We start from the raw sequence: 20,913 nt of genomic DNA, 5'->3' as shown, positions 1-20,913 counted from the left end.
AATAGCCGGTCGGATACATGGTCATTGATACAGGCATTGCAAGACCAAGTACCTACACCGCAGACTCAGAGAAAGCTTACTTTATGTCTCTGAACATATCGATCTATACACTATTGACAGTAGTACACCGCTCTAGCCCGGGGTACTCTTCCCAAGCACCCAACTCCCGACGCCTATCGCTATGACAAAGCACAATGGCCAGTCTAATCAATGTCCCCAACATCCTGACAACCTAGTAATTCACCCGCATAGAAAGTCTCACAAAGAGAAAGCATCCACCCTTGAAGCCACGTCTCCAACCCTTCTTCCTGTACCGCCAGCCTCAATTCCTCAAGCCTTGGCCGCAGGCCCAGCAGCCAATTCCTCTCCTTCTTCCAGCAGATCTGTCATCCGTGCCAAATTCGAGATCATTTCCTTCCCTTGTCCAACCAAGAGCAGCTTATCTGCATTGTCCGGTAGGCCCAGGTACGCCGGTGGCTCTCGCTCTGGCAGTTGCTCCACCCAACCCATGAAGTCCTTGATTGTCGTTCCGCCAGGCACTTTCAACGGCTCCGTGTTGCCCTCGGACACCAACTCGTGCTCACTTTCATACGCTGCAGGGTCGAATATCTTACGTACCAGATGGCCCAGGAGATTGAAATCTCCTTCATCGTCAATCTTGCCTCCGTACATCTCCATGATCAGTGTGCGAATGAGATCCCAGGGCAACTTGACCGGCGCCACGTTGGAACGCCCCTGCGCGATATTCTCGATCCACGTATCGATGATGAATGCACAGCATTCGTAATCGCTGTCGTTGAATTCCCAAAAGCCTTTCCAGCCGAGCGTAGGTGCGTATCGTAAGCGTTCTTGGAGAATAGCGTGCAGAAAGCACAACAACAAGTACAACCTGCCCTTCTCCACAGGTGCCTGAACACTACGGTCGGACAGGACGGTCAGGGTGTCTTTCATGTTGGCACGCATACCGGCGGGTTGCTCATACACCAATGCCCGAGAAGCCCGGATGAGGTTGACCGGAATCTTTGGGCTCGACTCCATCGACAGGAATAGGCGGAAGTCGTCATGAGGCTTCAGGGCTGACAAGCGTTTCTCCAGTGACTGAAGCCATTGCGGAGCCAGGTGCACGTTCTTGATCAGTACCCAGGTGCCGTTGGCAGCCGCGCCCGTGATGGCCTTGTCCGCACTCGCAAGACTTTCTTCCGAACCCATAGCCACGTTGGCACAACTGGCATTCTGCTTCTCAACAAGTGCATCCACCTTGTAGCTGGCGTCAAAGCCAGGATTGGACATCAGAGCAATAGGGATCGAGCTGTTGACTTGCTGCACGATGAGCGCGAGGCTGTCGCTGCCTGAGAAAATCTCAGCTCCAAAAACTTGCATCACCAGCTTCTGTGCAGCTGGTAGGAGCCGATCAGGTCGAGCCAACTTGACGGCCAGTAAACGCAGCAGCTCATCTGTGATGCTATTGTTTGTTGGCTCCCAAATGGCAGGAACGTACCGTTCGGCGCGTTCGGCAGACATGAATTGTTGCCATTCCTTGCTCCGAGCATCGATCGCCGCGTTCTTGAATGGATCCTGCCGCTTGATTTTTGCAATGATGTTGTCAGCAGAGCCGGTCTGGCTACTTGCACTGCTAGACGTGGGTCGCTCATCAAGCACGAGCTCGAGAAAGGATCGGTCAAAGTCATACGGCGTTGCTCGAATCAGTAGGACGGCAAGTGTGATTCGATCTTTCTGAAGCAGAGAGAGCGAGGTGCGCCGGAACGTCTCGATGAAGATGTCCTTGAGAATGATCTCGCCACGTTCCTTGTGGTCCGTCTTGTTGGTCATAGCTTTGACTTGGTTTAGTACGTGGTTGAAGATGTTGGTGAAGTACTGTAACGAGAACCGATAGGTGTGGTTAAGGTGATGCAACTGCTCGAGAATGGCAAAGATTGCGCTGCAAGCATTGGCAATGCGGGCATAGTCTTGAGTGATCCGCTCGACCTCTGCCATAACACCTTCTGTTTCCGACATCTTTTTGGAGATGACTGCAGCTTCTTTCTTGAGTGTCTCGAGTGTCTGAATCACGTTGTCATCATCCAGGATGTTGCCGCGTGACTCGTTCAGGGCTTGCAAGAGACGCTTCTCTAACTGCCGGAGATTGGTGTTGAACTCGCCTTGCATCTTGATCAGGTTTGTCCTTCTCTTGTCTACGTCTGGGCGCTCGGCCTTCAGTACCTCATTGAGTGATTGCGTTCTCAGACTGCTCTGTGTGACCGTGAAGTTGACGAATGTGGTTCTACTGCAGATGTCTGGTGCGAAGTTGGCTGAAGGATCTCGGGTCGACAGATAAAGCTTGAAGCTAGGTGAAAAGTCGATCTCCTGCTTGCCGAGCTGGATCAAGACACGACCGCCGGTTTTCTGGTACTCTTTGTTGAGCACATGCGTCAGAATGGGGTCCAGGTACTCTGCGTCTTGAATCAAGATCGGGTTGCCGAAGCGCAGAGCACTCTCCAGCTGCTTGGTGAAGGCGTCATCCAGGAAGCTGGTTACGGTTAACTTGCGACCTTCATGTTCATGCTTCAAGAACTCGGTGACCCGACTGGAAGGATCGATGATCAATGGATATCGATTGAACCGCTTGAGCATGATTGCATTCTCCATGCATAGGTCATCGGCGGGCAGAGCATTCTTCTGCCACTGGAGTCGCTCGTCGGCGGTGGACAGGTAGCCCAATACAGAGCTATCACTCTTGCACGCAATGCCAGATTGCGAGAGCTGGTGGAGCCAATCATCGACCATACTCTTACGGAACTGCTGGTCGTATAGGCCTCCGTAAGCGAGAAAAGCTGAAGCGATGACAACATCGCCAACGAGTGTCTGGATCTGTGTTTCAAAGGAGTGGCTGGCCTCCTCCCAGCGACCTCGTTCACTCGATAAGCTGTCAAGAAGACGCACACTTCGATCGACCTTGGTCTGGACACGAGACATCTCAGTCTTGATGGCCTGGGTTTCGCTGATCAAAGCAGCATATTCGGTCTTGTAGGTAGCAATGCTGCCTTCCAGCTTCGCGATGGTGTTCTCGATCGCCTTGGCCTCGGCCTTCGTCTGCAAAGCCTTATCTTCAAGATGCTCAACTTCAGCTCGAAGCGGGCCAACTCGGTCAAGGATCTCGGAGTAGTTCACTTGAGCATTGACCCATTGCACGAGCGGGCCACAAGCCTTGCTGGCTCGGTTGACACGCTCGAATGTGAAATCATCGTTGGACAGGAATTCGCGACGCATCTTCTCACGCAGCGGCGCAGTCATCTGCGCCTCGTTGTCGTAATTGACGATACTGGCAATGAAGTCCTCGCGACGAACAATACCCTGGATGGTCTTCCAGCTGTCGACCTTGTTGCCAAGAAGTGTGCAGACAGACTCAAGAGCCAACTTTACACCGTTGGGTGGGTTGCCCATAGATCGCACTTCGGTCAAATGTTGTCTCTTGATGTTACTGACGCTGCGTTGAGCTTCAACGACGGCAGGCTCGGCTTTTGCGAGATCGTTGAGCACAATCTCTTTGCGTTCTGCGACCTCCTTCTCCTGGACCTCCAGAGCAGACTGAATCTCCAGAGACGCAGATTTCCTGGTCTCGGCTTCGCGTTGATCGGCCACCATGCGTTGCAGCTTCTCGTTGGCTTCAGCATCTTTGGCTTCCAGCTGCGTCTTCTTCTGGGCGAGACTGACGCGCAGATCGCGGACTTTGTCTACCGTGTCTTTGAGTTTGTCGAGGCCAACATTTAAGTGCCGCTGCTGGTCTTCCAGATCTTCGCGCTTTTCGTGAAAGAGCTTGACGAAGTGAGCTACGAAGTCAAGATAGTGGCGGGGAGTCAGGTAAGTAACGATGCCCTGCTGCTTTTCCAGTCGCGAATTGATCTGCTGTATCGAATAATGAATGTAGACCATGGCGTTGACGATAGTGTCTCGGTGGGATGCCGGTAGCTGGAGGCCACGATACGCGACCGGAAGACTGTCTGGAGATTGGAAGTTGGGCTTGTCCAGATCAACAGATTGAGTAAGCTCAAAGCCAACTTGGAAGAGAGCTTGGTCGGACCAGTCGCCCATCCAATTCAAGACACAACGATTGAATAGCGCAGGAGATGTGGCAGCTTTAGATGACAGTCCTTCCTGCGGTGGATTCATGGTGAACACAACGTGCAGGTTGCGAACAATTTGCTGGGTGAACCACTTGTAGAGCTCTTCTTGAGAATCAAGAAGCAAGCCCTGTCGCTGAGCACCTTCTTTGCAAGCCGTCATGAGCGAGGCATACTCATCGCCCTCGAACAGACCAGGGACTTCACCATTGGCGAGCAGCGTGTTCATCCGCTCCAAGAAGCCAGAATCAAGTACATTAGACTCGTCCATGATGAAGCATATCTTCTGAGCTTGAGTACCGCAGCGGCGAAGCACATTTCTCAAATCGTCATCGAAGTCTTCCGCAGAATATCTGCCGTGGACCTTGATCTGGAACACCGAGAGACCATTCATCCAGGCAACGAAGCGTGATAACGTCGTCTTTCCGCTACCGCTCGTACCAATCAAGATGAGATGGCCCTGAGGTTGGCGGAAGACACGATCGATACGAAGCGCGTGTTCCAACACATCATTGAACAGGACAAGGGGTACATCGACCTCTTCCTCGCAGAATGTCTTGAGACGTGCCTTGACAAATTCACGAAGCTGCTCTTGCTCAACTGACACATAATTGCGAGACAGCCAGTTAGAGAAGAGAATGGGACCTTGTAGAGCATTGTTGATGTCTGCGGATGGGAAATGCTCCAAGGCTGTCTGTCGGACCATGTCGGAAGTCCAATCGCGCTCTTCTTGGGAGACAAGCCTATCAGAGAACAGACGAAGTGCTTCGTGCGCCCAAATGCGGAGCAGGCCCTCGAGGGTAAGTTGTTCGAGGGGCGCAATGGCTTCATACACACCGCGCACCCATCTTGTCAACTCACGTGGCGAGTAGACGTAGTGTGGCTGAATGTCGGCAGTGAAGCGAGACTGAGACTTTAGGAAGAAGCCCACCATTGCGCGTGTCAGCGCATCCGCGAAACCGCGCAGTGAAGGGATAACCTTGAGCACGGCATTGTTAAAGGTACCATAGATCTGAAGAAGAGACAGCTCTCCCGGATAGTCGACCATGACAACAGGCGCATGACGGAGGAAGCGTGCTCCCATAGCATGGCGACCTGCATCTTCAGGAGGATTGCAAGCGCCAACGAACTGAATACGCTCGAGTGATACCCAAGCTTTATCTGAGGTCCTCCAGAAGCCGTTCTGCTCAATAAGCTGACGCAGGAAGCTGATTGCGCGTTGAGTGCCGTAGGTATCAGGTGCTGGCAAGTTGATCTCATCGCAGAACACGACAAGCCATTTACCCATCTGTGTAGGGGCCAGGACCACGCCGTTCAGCGTTTTGCGATACTCGCAATATTGCTCGAAGGTCTTGGTGATCAGCTCAGGTTGGGTGGCGCTGGAGAAATTGAGGCCGACGACTTCCATGTCGGGCAGCTTGCGAAGCGCACTGAACAATGTCATGGTTTTGCCGGAACCTGGAGGACCGCAGAGCATCAGAGGCTTATGCTCTGCCAACCAGGAGTAAAGAACATCCTCGTGACGAACCGTGTCAACGGTGGGGATGATGACATCGGTCTGAGTGATTGAATGCGTGTTGACCTCAATGCTGGGTACCTGCGACTGCCAAGGCGCCCATTGAGCTTGAGGGAGCGTAACATCGTAGTCAATGAGTGATGTCGAGTCATCGAGTGTTGGCAGCTCTGTATTGGTCAGAGTAGTTATGAAATCGCCGAAAGATTTGCGGATCGAAAGGGATGAGTCTCCCACCAGAGCCCACACAGTCGCAAGCAGTAGCTTTTTGGCCACAAAAGACTCCATTTGCTCATCATCCAAGGGAAACTCGGGATGATTAATATTGTATTGCAAGATGTGGCGGCAGGTCTTGACGAGTAACGAAAAGAAACTGTCGAGCACCCGTGCAGCCGTAAACTCCATGATGTGCTTGTAGACTGCAGCTTGATCGAGAGCCTTCAGCAGGAAGTCGTTGCGATCGATGAGTGCTCGGAGAATCTCAACGATGCGGACCTGAGTATCGTGGACCTTAGCAGGAGCGTTCCCAGCCCCAACGTCTTCGTCAATATCATCGAAGCTTCTGCTGGCCATTGCTTTCAGCTGATGGTCAATTATGAGCGATGGGGTGACAGTGTCATCACTGAACCAAACCATACCGCAGCGGCTGACAGTGGCCAAGGTGGCGTACTTCAAGCTCTCGACCTCGAACATGATCCGAACATTCGAGGGAAGATTCAGGCGTTCGCCGTTGGGCAGCGTAAGTAATTTGTTGTCATCGAGCACGCTGTTCAGGTTCTCAACCCACACAGGATCGACATCGCCATCGAAAACGATCCAATGCCTCTTCGAGTCTTCACCACGAAGGTTATCGACAATCTTACGAAGGGTTGCAGTGAACAGCCCGTCGGTCCACTCACGAGTAGTATTGTCGAGACTGCCGTACAAGATCTCTTTAGACATGACCTTGGGATCAATGACGTGGTGCACACCTTCGATGCCGTCGACCTTTTGCAAGGCCTGTTGAAGGACGCGCCAGATGGCTGTCTTGCCTGACGCTGATTGTCCGACCATCATGACACCATGGTGAATATTTTGGATCTGGTACAGCTGGATAATCTTCGTCATCCAAGCATCGGTTGGGGTGAGATTACGCTCCATCATGACGTCTTCAATGGCAGTCTTCAGCTTGGTCAGGTCGGCTGGGACATACTCGACGCCTGGGAAATCTGTGGCCTGTACCTCGACGAGCCGCTCAACATCCGACTGAATAAGCTTCGGAGACACAGTCTCTCTAATACTCTGGACAATTATCTGGGGTTCGCTAATGTCGAGTGTAGCTTCGCCTGCGGCGCTGGCTTGGACGTGCATTCTCTTCAGACCACCAGAGCTGACCAGCACGCTCTTCAGCGCTCGAAGGCCAAAATCGTAATGTGGCTGCTTTGACAGCATCTTCGCGCAGTGGTCGAAGAATGGGACGACTTGTCTTGAGACTTCCTTGGCTTGCTTGAAACCTTGGGCGAACAACATAACTTCAGCAATCAATTCTTTGTCGGGCTTCGACATAGCAACACTTCTGAACAATTTCTTGAGATTGTCAGGCAGATTCGAGCGTCCGGCATAGCCAGGATTCATGGTGATGAAGAGTCCAGAGTTCTGGTTGACCCTGAAGCGCCGGCCAACCAGCTCGATTTGCGCCTTCTGTTCGTTGGTGCTGTTACGAAGACCAATTTGAATGTTCTGGATCTGTTGAGACACAGCAGACAGAATGCGCTCTTCCAAACGATTGAACTCATCGAAGCAGCCCCAGGCGCCGACTTGGCAGATACCCAAGAAGATACGACCCATCGCTTGGAAGTCAAAAGTGTCGTCACAGCAGAAGACGAGGGTAAAGCGCCCGAGTTGTAGACCAAGGGCTTTGACGGATTCAGTCTTGCCAGTACCTGCTGGCCCATACGGCGAACCACCTAACCGCTGGCACATGGCTTGTGTCAAAGTCAGGAAGCATCGGTCTGTAAGCGGCGTTCGTACGAGACGATCAGGAACTCCGAGGTATTCCCAGCCATAATTCAGGCGTGCATTGGCCATCTCAATGGCAAGGCGATCAAGCAGCTCTGCCTCTGGGTTGTATACATAGCGCATGCACAAGATCCAGAGATAGTGGCCGGGTGTATTTGCTTCGACTTGAACGAGCTTCCCAATCATGTCTCGTTGGTGGACTGCTTCAGTAATGAAGTGCTCACATTTTCGCCGAGTAAGGGCAGGAAGATCTTGCAGCACGCTCTCTGCAAGCATTTCGAGAATTCGAATCTCGGCGTCATAGAGCTTCGATAGACCCTGACCGGCATCCTCCAAGCAACCCTGCACGAGTTTCGTCCAGACCACTTGCGCGCCCAAAATGGCAATCTGGGCAGGGAATTTGGTCAAGTACTCCAAAAACTGCGACACATTGAGCTCTGACGACTGGAAGATGGGCTCAAACTCAAGGACTGCCTCAGCTAATAACTCGCCGAGTGTGGACTTGACGCTGTTGTCGAGAGCGGTGAGCCAGTCATTGATCTTGGGCAGCTTGAGCAATGACACTTCCTTCTTGAGCGGGACGACTTCCCCCTCTTTTGAACTGATGGCAGTGATCACATTATCATCCGTGACCTCCACACCAGAGATGCCCGCGAACATTTTCTTGAAGTGCTTCGCGACACGAGTTGTCTCATTGCTATTACCGATAATTTCGAGCAGATCCTCATCACCCACGAAGTAGAATCTAGGAAATTGCACTCTCTCTCGCTCGAGGTATTCTCCAAGAGCTTTTTGAATCTTGCTCAAAAGATCGGCTAAGCGCTCAAGAGACTTGAGGATTCCGGCGATGCCGAGCACGTCCATAACGAAAGGAGACTTGGCAACTTTCTTCATGATCGTTGTGAACTCGGTATTGATGTTTGAGAAGCGGCTGGACTCGGTCGGCAGTAGATGCTGGATTTCCTGATTGCCGATGAAGACACCCTCGAGGTAGACCCATTGGCGCTGGACGTCAATCCAGATGTCGAAAAGAACATGGACGCGATTGAGCTTGTCTTCCCACGACGACGCCTCTTCCTCAAATTCTTTGTAGTAAGGCGAATGACGCATGGCTTGTAGCGAGTTCAGGTTCTCACTGCACTTGGTGAAGAGGTCATCCCAGCCACGAATGAGGCGAGTCTTGTTCTGATACATGACCAGATCCAAAGAGTAGTTTTGCCATGTATCGCGGACTTGCTTCACGAATTCTTCCAGTGCAAGCTCGCCCTGTGCTTGGAGAATAATGTCCTTGATCGTAGCTTCACTTGTGACAAGTTGGAGGTCCCACACATCGCCGAGAGTCATGGAGACTTCGGAATACCGCTTGCTTGGTCTAACAGCCTTGAAGATTCTCACCCAATGACGCTCTCTGATAGCATCAGACTTCAAGTCATTGAGAAGCGAGTTGGCCTTAATGAGTTGGCGAAGGACATTCTGAACATGCTCAAACGCCGCATATTGACGCATGCGACTCGGCATCTCCTTTGCCATTTTGACAAGACCTTCGAGTGACTGCCTTATCTTTCTGGGCTGAATGCTGGTCCACAAGGTCTCCCGAAGGTCGTTGATACTCTGCCATATGGTCGACAAAGCAGACCAGACAGACATGAAGTCGTGCACTTCTTCTAGAGTAGCAGCCAGACTCTCGTCCTTGCTGAATGCGAGGCCGAGGGCTTCCTTGGCACGCGAGACAGTATCGAGATCAGATTGTAGCTTCTCGAGCTTGGTCTGGAAGGTACGGAGGAGTGCAGAGGCCTCGTCAGGCGCTATCGTGCCTGAGACAGGCTTCTCTTCTTGCCATTGTGAGATCGTTTCCCGGACACGGTCACTGATGACGGAATCCTCTGCAGCAATCTTGGCTCGTAGAGCATCGGTTTGCTCCTCGACCAGCTTGCTCTTGCGGTTGAGGATTTCCTCAAAAGCATTCCACTCGTCACTTACCTGGTTCGCGGAAAGCCAATCGTTTGGGAAGTTGTATCGTTGGCGTGACAGAGTAGTCTGACCTTGGCGGAACACTTCAACTTCAGGCTCCCAGAGGCTGGCATTCCTCTTGCATTGCTGAACAACAGTTATGAAGGCCACAGCCTGTGCAGTGGATGTAGTCTCCAGCGAGTGGTTCTCCAGATCGGCGCGACACCGCTTGAGATCGGTGAAAAGTTCGCTCATCCGGCCACCCAGGAGATTGCCGAATTTCATGGTCACCTCGTATTGCCACTGGTCATACTTCTGCGTGATTTTCGACTGTATTTGTTTATAGTTGAAGCTGACGTTTCCAAAGTCCTTTTGGTCGCCAGAGGTATCGAAAGTCGAACGCGCTTCTCGAATCTCTTGAAGGAGCTGGTGCCACTGAGTGAGGTCTTCGCCAAGTGCTTCGGTTATGTGGTCGGATCGCAGATCCCACAGCGATTGGTATCGATACCACTCTTCGAGGTATCCAGCCATATCACCGAGTTTCCCATCAATAGCATCGAAGGCTTTCTGGAGTGAAGCTACACTTCCCTGGACAAGGTCGGCGAAAGTAGCGTCCGCTTGCACGAGACTAGCTGCAGCTGACATCTGGTAACGAGACGATTTGATTAAGCGCAGATGGCACAGCACATCGAGATACTGCTCCAGATCGGACAGCCAGGAAGCCCTCACGAAGTTCAGTGGAGGCTCGATGAAAATGGTCTGGTTGTTCATCTGGATGCCGATTTCAATGTGCGGGAAACCAACATGGTACACGTTGTTTTCGGGTGATTGAAGCTCAAAGGTATCGTTCTGGGAGGCGTTCGAGAATGACTTCGTCCAGTAATCGAGAGCGGCGTTCAAGCGCTCTTGTAGTATGAGGCGCAACTCCAAATTGAGCTTCTGAACCCAAGAGTCTAGATTTGCATAGTTTTCCAAGTTCAGTTTATCGACCCCGTTCTGAATAGCATCGACCTGAGTCTCGAAGGCTTTGAGGCTATAGTCGCAGGTCTTCATCTCATTGAGAGCAAGCGTGATGTTGTTTGAGATTTCCTGCAGGGTCCAGGTCTTGCTCTGCAACACGGCAACGGCTGCAGATAGGTCTCGCACATATTGGACGTGCTTGCTGTCCGAGCGCACAACAGCTGCGGAACCGGCATCGCCAATCGACTTCTGCGCGGGCATGTCGTAGATGTGGACGAAAGACTCCCATCGGAGAGGAATGCCCCTGCTGAACAACATCTGCACATCCTTTTCATACCCTGTAAGAAGTTGTGAAACATCAGACATGCCTGAGATGGTTCTCGTAATGGAAATATAAGCAGTGACGCTCTCCATTAAGCTCAATGCGAAAGGATACACACGTTGAGCTTCCTTTGAGACGTTCGAGATGGCGTGTGGGATTTGAAAGTTGAGCCAGGTCAGGTTTCGTACCTCCTTGAACAATGAGATAACGTGGTTGTCGAAATTGACACCGAGCTCCAGAGCTCCAGACGCGCCACGGGCACGTGCGATACTGAACAATCTGCCAGAAATTTGCAAGTTGCGTCTCTGAACATCGGCGAGCCAAGCCTCGTAGATGGGACGAGTGGTGAGTTTCTTACGGAACATGTCACTCTCGGCCGCAAGCTTTTCTCCATCGGTGTGTAGCGTCCAGTCCTGCCCAAGAACTGCTTCGACCTTTTTCATGTAGCTGTTGAGCTGAGCTTCGATCTGCCGTACCCATAGAATCGATCCGGCTACGGGAGGAATGTCGCGCAGCTGAGCCATCATTTGGGTTTCGGAACCTCCATACTGTCCCTTGTATCGTTCGTGGAGAGCAGCAATGTCGTTTTTGACATTGTCCAGAAGTTGAGTCTGATACTCGCCAATGGCACCACGGACTTTTGGTCGAACTAAAAGAGCGTTGAACTTGGCGAAGACGCGGAACATCTCGTTAGCGGTTTTTGCGGTGGCTAGACGATCACGAAGGCGCGCGATGATAGAGTTCTCAACGCGCGAGGTCCGCTCGGTGTACTGCAGCTCTGCCTGAACCCAGATCTCGGTCCCTGTCTCGGATGTGTCAAGGACTTCGACGTCGCGAATGGCATTGTAGGCATCGGCAACTTCTTGAACAGCATCAACGTCGCCGATCTCCTCCAGGATTGCGACACCATCCGAACTGCTAGGTCTCGACAAAGATTCCGTAGCTGATTTTGGCCCAAGTACCGTGGTGATGGTTCGCGCCAACTGCTCATGATTCCTCCGGAAAGTGCGAACATACTTCAAGCGTTCCTGCGTCTGAAGGTGACGAGGCGTAATCTTGATAGGCACGAATTCAGTGTTGCGCTTGCGGATGAGTTCACGCGCGACCGTGGTAAACTCTCTGACTGCATCGTCCCAAGTAGTCCAGATTGCATCAGCCAATCGCACCACTTCCATGAAAGCCTCATAATTGAGAGATAATAGGGGCTTCCCACGGAGGACGCGGTGTATTTGCGTGTTGAGATCTTCTGAGATGCCCTCGACCAACTTCAACGCGCGCTTGACGGGATAGTTCGCACTAACCCGCAGTTTCTTGTTGATGTGGGAGAAGATCTGGCCCAGAGCCTCCTGGATCTTTGCAAGGGTCGTGGCTGACGACAGCTCATCCAATGGAAAGTCGCGCATGAGAACATTGTAGTTGTGCACAGTTGCCTGTGCAGTGGCCAAATTGGTGTCATCCTTGAGCGAGATTCCAGCCTGGAAACGTTTGCCGTTATTGAGAATGTCCAGAGTCAGTACTACACCCGGACTCTGGAGCGACTTCTCCACGCGACTCAATGCCGATTCGAGGGACAGCCAGAAGTTGATTTCCTGCGCAGCAGAACCGCATTCTGAGTCCTTGACCAGTTTCGTCATGCCCTGTATTGATTTGACCCAACTGTTCACCTGGCTCTGCACACTATTGAGGACTTTTGAATCATCGAGAACGTTGTTGGGGATCATCGAAAGGGATGGAATCTTGCCTTCGGCCTCCGCCCGCTGGAGGGCATCGGCTACGATGGGATGCATACTCAGATTGACCATCGGAATGTCGGTGTTCTGTTGGAGGTGAAGTAGGCTCATTTCCAGCTCGCCGAGTCGTCTTCTCGCACCAGGAATACCAGACTTGGCTTCAGAGTCGTACCATGTTCTGCCGGCGGAACTCTGACTTCTTGTGTAGGCCTCGAAATAAGGCACAAGGGCATTGTGCAGGATGGAGTGCATGACCTCGAAAGGGGACGCACCCTTGATATCGCTGTTGCCATCCTCGTCGGCCACTATTGAGCTGGGCAGATTGATCATATGTATTTGTTCCGCGATCGGCCTGGAGCCATCGAGCTGGGAGGGCCGCTTCAGGAAGGCAAGGGAAGCGACGGTTGATCGTGACGATGAGAACTCGGAAGAGAGTGTGTAGACATGTTCTATCCCTATATCAACCAGATTAGTGGAATTCCGTGTCAGAAGTGAAAGCAGATAGACTTACGGGGCGATTCGTCGTGGCCGTTGACCATTTCATCTCGCCGATCTTTCTGCGCATAGAGGGCAACCTGTGAGTCGGCAGCGAATTGGGACACCTTCTCCAAAGCCTCTGCACGCTTGCTATCGGATAGCAGACTGCCAACAGCCTCCAGCTCTTTGCGAGCTGCTCCAAGAGCAGTTTCGATTAGATTGGCGATGTGCTCGAGAACCGCTATGGGGTCAGCGGCCTCGATGGTGGGAGTAACCCCGTTGCCATTGGGGGCAGAGGGGCTAAGGACTTCCATTATCGATTCATTTGATAGAGAGTTGATACCACTGCCTTGATGAAACCTCCAGAAGTGTCAGAACGCCAGCGCAATGCAGTGGAATGGGGTTCTGTAGAAGGAGAAAGTGGGTTGTTGATGGGATGAACGCAGGTGACGGCCAACTTTCCTCGAGGCCTCGGGGGGACGCGATGCGCGCTCTCACTGACTGGTAACTTTCGGGTGGAGTCGCGATTGCCAAGCCACCAAAACCTCCGACGAGTGCAGGGGTGAAGGTCAGCCAATCAGGGCCTGGCTGTCATCTGGGAGGTGAATGGGTTCGACACAACATTACTTTTGAATCTTATCATTTACCATAATATCATCGGGGGTATCTAATAGTACATCTGGACGTATAAGTCGTCAACTATTCGAAAAAATTCTCTTCTCCATAAGCGTCGTCATACCCGAACGGACGATCTACTTCGTCATTCTCGTTCCATGGTTCCGTAGACCCAAGTGTAGGCTTCTGCTTGAGACCAGCTTCGTGGTTCCCAGCGTAGTTGTTGTCCTCATCGACTTCTCCTTCTTGACTGTGAAGCGGGACCTTCAGGTATTGGACTGATGGATCGTTTCCACCATCGTTACCATCGATCTCCAGAAAGAGGTTGTCAAGCACCATATAGTAGTGCTGACACGTCCATCTCAGCTGCACGAAGTCGTTCAGGTGACAGATATAGCCAATTGCACCGGCGAAATGGCGAACATATCCGTAGGACAGTTCGTTCGAGTCCATGCCATTGGTCTCGGCCCCGTCGATGAAGGACTGCTTAAAGTCGGCGTGGGGGTTTCTCTCTGGGCCAACGATCCCACTCCTGGCCTTGGGTCAGGCTATCTGCCTGTCGAAGACGTGTCATGCACAGCACACAGTCAGCGCGCTGTACAGAGCCACCATGATTACCGTGCAACGCCGACGTTATGCCGTGGTTTCGAGTCCTGCGTCATTTGGCGCACTGCTTCGGCGTAGTCCTCGAGGTCTGAAGAACCGCCGGTCGACCTTTGCGCGCCCCAGCTATCCCGATCATGAAGGATATGCGCCTCGCTGGCGCCTCTTCGGGGCGATTCCTCGATCTGGTTCAGCGGATCGACGGCATTCTCCTCGAAATCTCTGTCTCGAGATCCACTCCGGGCGACATATTTCTCGTTGCTGGTCGGTTTCGCACCTGGGTGCTGTGGAGTTTTCCACTGCGAGTGAATGTAGTCTCCATCCGGGGACGGCATTTGTGGTAGGTCGGTGATTGGGATAGCGTTGCCGCCCTTAGGGGGCTCCCCCCAGTTATTGGCATTGTTGACGTGTTCTCGATGGCTCTTGGAGCGTGCGTCATCTGGATCGGCAGCAAAACTCCCGAGTCTGCTGATCTTGAAAGCTCGTAGACGATCCAGAGCGGTCTTGAAGTCGTCCAAGACCACCGAGTCGGTCAGACACTTGAATACGAACGACAGCTTCCAGAATGGATTGATTCCCACGGGAAGCGCATTTGACAGAACTGATGTGACTGACAGGATATCCAGAATAATGAATATAATGCTAAGAAGCATAGCGCCTAGCATAACGGCGAAGCGTGGCGAAATGCGGACAATCTGGGTAATCGAGAGATCGTATTTGCTTTTGATGTTGTACATCAAGATGAAAGCAGCTATCACCCACCAAGGGTCACTTTCAGGCCATTAGCAACTGAGTTCGAATGTGACATCGGCTAATACTTACCGACAGAGAGCCTCCCACGGTCTGGTCTTGAGGAAGACCTTGTTGACATTGTGGAAGAAGGCAAAATTTGCATAAATCTCAACGATCCAGTAGGGGAAGCTGAGGATAACGGTGCCGATGAAGATGCGGCTCCATGTCTTGGAGAGAAAGGGTCGCAGTTTCATCCAAGCAATGACATTGTGCAGACACCAGGAAGCATTGAGCGGAATGGCAGCGACGGAGAGCCACCAGGCATAGATGGGCGGATTGAACAGAATGAAGAAGCCTTGCCAGTAACCCATCACCAGCTAGAAGATAGTCAGCATTGCTGTGCGAATATCGTCTGGGGAATGTTGGACTTGCCTCGAGCAAGATGAGTTTGTGGAGCAGCACGCCTCGACGCATATTGGCCAAAGTGATGCAGCTCATTATTATGAGAGATCCAACCATGTAGCCCTGCGCCCATGCCTCGAGCACCAAGCCATCTGGATCTGTGGGCTTCTCAATCTTGCTATCGCGTGGTGCGAGGGTGTGAAAGGCATTGTGGAGGTCTGGAAGTGGGCTCATTGTGTCTGCGCACAGTCCCGGCCGGACTCGCTTTTCGGGGGATGCGCTCGTTACGCCCGTTACTCGTAAAAGGCTCGTCTTCAGTGCGGCTCGGCTGGTCGTGTGCGCCGTCGTCAGCGTCGACGTCGCGCGCGAGTCATACTTCCAGCTATACCGACCGTTGGAATTTTTCTCGACACGCAGAAGGAAGGAGGAGGGAGACGGTGCCGAAGTCCCAGGTGCAGTGGTGGCGTGCGCAAGATGGAGCTGTCACCTTTTTCAGCGGGGGGGGAGACCAAACCGAGTCGCATTTGACGGCCCGCGTGGTCGGGGCTGGTCGCCGAGGGGCTATCCCCCAGGATCTCAGACACGCTCCCTGGCGTGTGCCGCTTGTGCAAAGCTTGAATGCCCGATTCTTGGACGCGGTTCGTCCGTGCACGAGACCTCGCCCCGACTATGTTTATATCAGGGGCCATTCATTACGTGTGCGAAACTGGGGGTTTACAGCAGGGGCTTCAGTCACACTCAGGTTTCCAGTCATCAACAAAAGGCCTCGTTGCGAACAGCTCTGCACCTCTGTGTCGTCGGCAGAGGCCGGTCAGCATCACACTGGTGCGACGACTCGGTATTCATCTTCGATCTGCAGGAGGAGCTTTTGTGACAGAACGCGCAAGCGGACCTATACCCTGAAAGGGTTCCATTATTGGTGTCAGTAGACGCTAGCGAGGTCGAGGTTCGACCCCTCAAGCCGTTTGACCACGGTCGCCCGTTGGCTCAACCTGCCTCGCTTCGGCTCTTCTGACATGGCTTAAACCATGAGAGGTCGTGGTCGGGACCTGCACAAAAGTCCACGCGAGACCAATCTATCGTACCTGCTAATACCTTCTACGCACGAATCTGTTCTTGCTGACAATTGCCCAGCATTATCGCCATTTTGGGACTGCTCCCCGAGGCCGTGGAATATTATTGTAATCACCGCTGGTAAACGACTCCTGGCCAGGCTGGCTCCAGATCAGAGTGACTGGCTTTGTGCGCAAAGCCATGCATGACGCAAATGCGCGCAGTACAGACATCGTAGGTTGCATTGGGCTTGCAACGGCACAGTCGGCTTCACAATTCTGCCCTGACCATACACTTCTCAATGATGGCGCTGCGAGCCTATGCGGTCAGCACCTCGTGTCCTGCAAGTCTCTCTTCAATTATGCTTGTGCGACCGCGTGACCTACATGCCACTCCGGTGCCCCATCGGTCGCAGAACACACCGGCGGACATCATCATTACTTCAATATCCCAATAAAAATCACCTCCGCATTTCCGTCCCCGACGAAAGCGCCCACTTCCCGTAGAGGCGGGGCTTCTGATCTCTTCTCGGTGTACCTGGTCGTGACGTGAGCCCGAAGTTGTTCCCATTGGATCAGGGGTGTTGCAGATGGTTCTGAGCTGTTGTGCCCCTCGGACTAATTGCTGTTCGACGCACAACGGTGTAGGTCTCATACTTCGTGTGTCCGTCCTCTCAGCCCAACTCCTTTGTTGCCTGCATTCCCGCCAGAACACCTGCGCCTATGATGCCGCCGTCTCGCGCTTCCCGCAGGAAGACACTTTTACCGCCATCTTGCGGTCCAGCCCGCATAACAAGCCGGTCGATGAATCGCTGGCACTGTTCTTTGAAGTTGGGGTAGTGCTGAATGATGCCGCCGGTGTAAGCGATGACAATCTCTTCCGGACCAGCTTTCCACGCGCTCACTCCAGGAGCCGGCGATAGACCATCGCGCATATTACGGTCAAGTTTTGGGAGACCCTTGCCCTTTGAAGTGGGAGATGGCGGCTTGCTATCACTTTCCATGACTACGTCCTCGGATGTTTTGGGCTTGGGCTCCAGCAGAGCAATCTCACCGGTTGCATTCAATAGTCCGACAGTACTGGCAGCAATGAGACCAGCTGATCTGACCTGGACAAGGTGCGCAATCTTCCGCAACGCTCCAGCAGAATGAGGTGACCAGGCCCAGTTGGATGACTCAGGGGGTGGTATTCGCCGCTTGAGCTCGCCTGCCAGTTCGGCATCTGTTCTTGCGCGAGCGACGACAGCACTCACAAAGGTCGTCGTGAAGCTGTAGCTATGAACAATTGTCGCCGGCAGTTGCGCCGAGTCAAGCGGCGGTTTGTGGGCTCTGGTCATATAGTCATGAAAGACTATTCTGACGAGCTCACCAATATATCGACCTCCTGTCATATATTCGAGGGGCTGAAATCCGGGGCGAGCACATGCTGCATCTAATTGACGGTCCCACTCGGTTGTAATGGGCTTGAGGGGACCACAAGCACCGGAGATGGTCATTTCGGTATTGACAACAGTTTGGGTTGCCTCAGGCGCACCTTTCTTGACATGGGCGACTTTCTCGGCACTCAGGTCCTCGAACTTCATGGGAATTGTTGCGTTGCATCCAGTCCCGACAATAATACCGGCAGCCACTCGAGAGTTTGGCAGGGACTTGACGCTGTAGGCCAACGAAGCCAGTGTAGCGATCGTGTCGTTAGTAATAGCGGCAATCTTCAGACGTGGCAAGGGACCGAGTCTCCGGCGCTTTGATCGGGGCTCTGAAGTGGTAGGGGATTGCCGGCGTGTGTGTCGAGCATAGCCTTGTAACAGTGTCGAGCCAAGATCGAGATCTGAGTCGAGGGTAAAGCCTTTGCCCATGGGCAGGAGAGTGGCAGTAGCCAGATTGTCCTGCCTGAGAAGCGTTAGTGAGTCCAAAATCAATGAGCTTGAGGCACGTACATCATTGGGAAGCTGAAGGTGATACCCATGTCGAGCTCCACCGGAGCTTCCACTCGAGCCGCATCGGCACTCAGACGGTCGCCAACCACCTCCGCTATGCAATCACCAATCCAGGCAAAGAGGTCTTCAGTTTTATCGATTTTCAAATGCTCTCCGATAGGCCAGGCCTTTTCGAGTGTACGTCTTACCCGGGGTCGCTGGGCATTGCGGATGGTCTCACGTGACCGCTCCTCACCATTGGCGGTGGCTCCCCGATCATCGGCGTCACCTAGCAATTCAATGAAGGCAACACGCAAGTTGGTACCACCAACATCGATTGCCAGAAATTGACCGGTCTCATTGCCCGTTGGGAGCTTGGTCACAGGGGTTGGCAAGAATTGCTCGTCGGAGGTCAGGGCTAATTCCTTGTAGACCTTGGAGAACTCGTATGCTAGGGTGTGCACCGTGGTATCGTCAATACGCAGTGGCTGCACGAAAGCATCGAGCTCCTGTTCATAGTCGTCTGGCGGAGGAGTGCCATTGCTGACAGAGGGGACTGAAGCCTTCTCGGACATGACTCCCGGACTAGGCCTCACGTGCCCCAGATCGTCGGTGGACTACCAGGGCCGCGGTGAGACAGGTGAGGAAGAGACGTAAGACGTTGCTTGCACAATGTAGCGACCTGGCCACGAACCACGGGATCCTTGATCTAGGATCTCAGCTTGTTGGGGCAGGGCCACAAGATGAATGTTTGGAGGGTCGAGCTGCAGCGATGGATACTACGTTGGCACAAAAAGGCGGCCGGATGTAACGTGTGCTGGTCCAGTGGTGTGAAAAGGCAGATACGTGAGCAGCCAGCCCATCACTGCCTAAAACCCGCCCTCCGGTTATCGCTGACCAGTGACCCGCCAAAGGTTGTTGGTTTTGGCTCAGGCTCCGGCTGGGGTTCTCAGCAGACCCGCACGCCTGCCACATGGCCAGGCCGGCCCCCACAAGAGTCTTTCTGCTCGCCTAGTGACAGATCCAGCCCAGGGTCTAGGCGATAGTTTCTGGGCAACAGTGACCGTTAGTGGTTTCGAAAGCGGAAGCGCTCAACATGGTCAGGTCGCTATCAGGGCGTGCCAGTAATTGACAGACCAATATTACTACGCACAGAGAGCGAGCCCGCTCAAATCCAGTGGTGGAGAGAAGAAGTCGGAAGGCCTTGTAACACGGAGTGCAGTATGCAGCCTAGGGACTCCCCGCGTGCCGGCAAAACCCTGTCTGAAACGCGTAGGGCTCAAGCAGGAGCCAACAGCCGGGTTCTACACGCAAGTGGCCTGCAGCTGTGCACTCTTTCCTGCTCTGAATCGTTTCAATAACCAGAGGGATCTACAGGAGCAAGCATACTACAGCAGAGTCTAAGCTCAACCCAGCGCATGTGTGTTGACTGCCTGGACGTCAGGGGATGGTGCTCCAGTGAGAGAAAGCGCCGGCCCGGGAAGGCACTTGAAGCCTGTGGATCTGCTCCGTGGGGGTTGCCTGACGACGGCGTGACTGCGTGCCAAGCGCCATCGCGCTCCTGTCACTGCAGGCCATCGTCATGCCTCTCTACTCGCCTAGTGTACTTCATCCGTCTGAAAATTATCAATTATCTTACGAAATATTCCCGCCGGGATGTCTTCAACCGATGAGAAGGTCCATCTCTATTCAGACGGACCGCATGTCGAAACGCAGAGCCCTCCGCGCAATCCTTCTCTGCGACGACGTCTCCTCCACCGTCCGATCCCTGCCATCTTGTTCCTGGCTGCACTATGGATATGGTTCCGCGCCGTCTTTGTCCATAGGCACCACTACTGCCCGGACAAAGATCTCGGATCTCCATCGAGTTCATGGCTGGCTCAAGACAACGTCGAACTCGTTCCGCTCGAGGCTCATATAATGTCGAAGTGCCCCGACGCGAGAGACTGTTTGCAAATGCTGGTCCTCCCTACCATGGCCAATGTGAGCAGCAAAGTCAACTTCACGCTCTCGTATATCGGCACCGTGGATCCCAAATCTGACGAGGTATCCTGCATGCATGGTCCGGGGGAGTGCTTGGGAAATATTATACAACTATGTGCTATCAAGGTCTATCCCGATCCCAAGCAGAACCTAGGATTTGCAAACTGCATGACGTCCGACTACCAGGATATCCCTGAGCGCGATTTGGTGGAAGAGTGCGCGATGGAGTACGGGATTGACTTCGACCAACTGAACGCTTGCATCAGCGACGAAGGCGAGGGTATCGACCTCCTCAGGGCCAGCGTCGAACGAAGCCAGCATCTAGGTGTCCGGAAGAGCTGCACTGTCAGGCTTGATGACAAGATTCGTTGCATTCGAGACGGTGGGGAGTGGTATGATTGCGATGGCGGAAGCGAGGTGGGGGACCTGGTCGCCGACATCGAGAAGCTGTACTCTGAATACAACTGAGCTAGCGTGTGGAGGTGGTGTATTAGGACCGATAGATACCCCGGCGTTCGAAAAGCAAGCGGCTTCGTTTTGAT

General features: G+C 53.1%; 4 protein-coding genes across 4 annotated transcripts; 1 reads left to right on the top strand and 3 right to left on the bottom strand.

Annotated features, from left to right (window-relative positions):
* Positions 1-330: 330 nt before the first annotated feature.
* Positions 331-13,382, bottom strand: HMPREF1541_10045 (uncharacterized protein; the record flags this gene model as incomplete). The annotated part of the gene is made up of 2 exons (XM_008714716.1): positions 331-13,046; positions 13,103-13,382. 2 exons carry the CDS (start codon positions 13,380-13,382, stop codon positions 331-333), a joined length of 12,996 nt encoding a protein of 4,331 aa, XP_008712938.1.
* Positions 13,383-13,767: 385 nt separating this feature from the next.
* HMPREF1541_10044 (uncharacterized protein) lies at positions 13,768-15,654 on the bottom strand (the record flags this gene model as incomplete). The annotated part of the gene is made up of 4 exons (XM_008714715.1): positions 13,768-14,215; positions 14,302-15,057; positions 15,109-15,373; positions 15,447-15,654. The coding sequence occupies 4 exons, from the start codon at positions 15,652-15,654 to the stop codon at positions 13,768-13,770; spliced, it is 1,677 nt and encodes a 558-aa protein (XP_008712937.1).
* Positions 15,655-17,146: 1,492 nt separating this feature from the next.
* On the bottom strand, positions 17,147-18,963 carry HMPREF1541_10043 (uncharacterized protein; the record flags this gene model as incomplete). Its single annotated transcript, XM_008714714.1, has 2 exons — positions 17,147-18,362; positions 18,410-18,963. 2 exons carry the CDS (start codon positions 18,961-18,963, stop codon positions 17,147-17,149), a joined length of 1,770 nt encoding a protein of 589 aa, XP_008712936.1.
* Positions 18,964-20,044: 1,081 nt separating this feature from the next.
* On the top strand, positions 20,045-20,839 carry HMPREF1541_10042 (uncharacterized protein; the record flags this gene model as incomplete). Its single annotated transcript, XM_008714713.1, has 1 exon — positions 20,045-20,839. One exon carries the CDS (start codon positions 20,045-20,047, stop codon positions 20,837-20,839), a length of 795 nt encoding a protein of 264 aa, XP_008712935.1.
* Positions 20,840-20,913: the final 74 nt, after the last annotated feature.

Source organism: Cyphellophora europaea (assembly GCF_000365145.1).
Source record: "Cyphellophora europaea CBS 101466 unplaced genomic scaffold supercont1.11, whole genome shotgun sequence".
NCBI classification, from domain to species: Eukaryota; Fungi; Ascomycota; class Eurotiomycetes; order Chaetothyriales; family Cyphellophoraceae; genus Cyphellophora; species Cyphellophora europaea.
The sequence above is the reverse complement of the archived record's forward strand: the minus strand, read 5'-3'. Positions and strand labels throughout refer to the sequence as shown.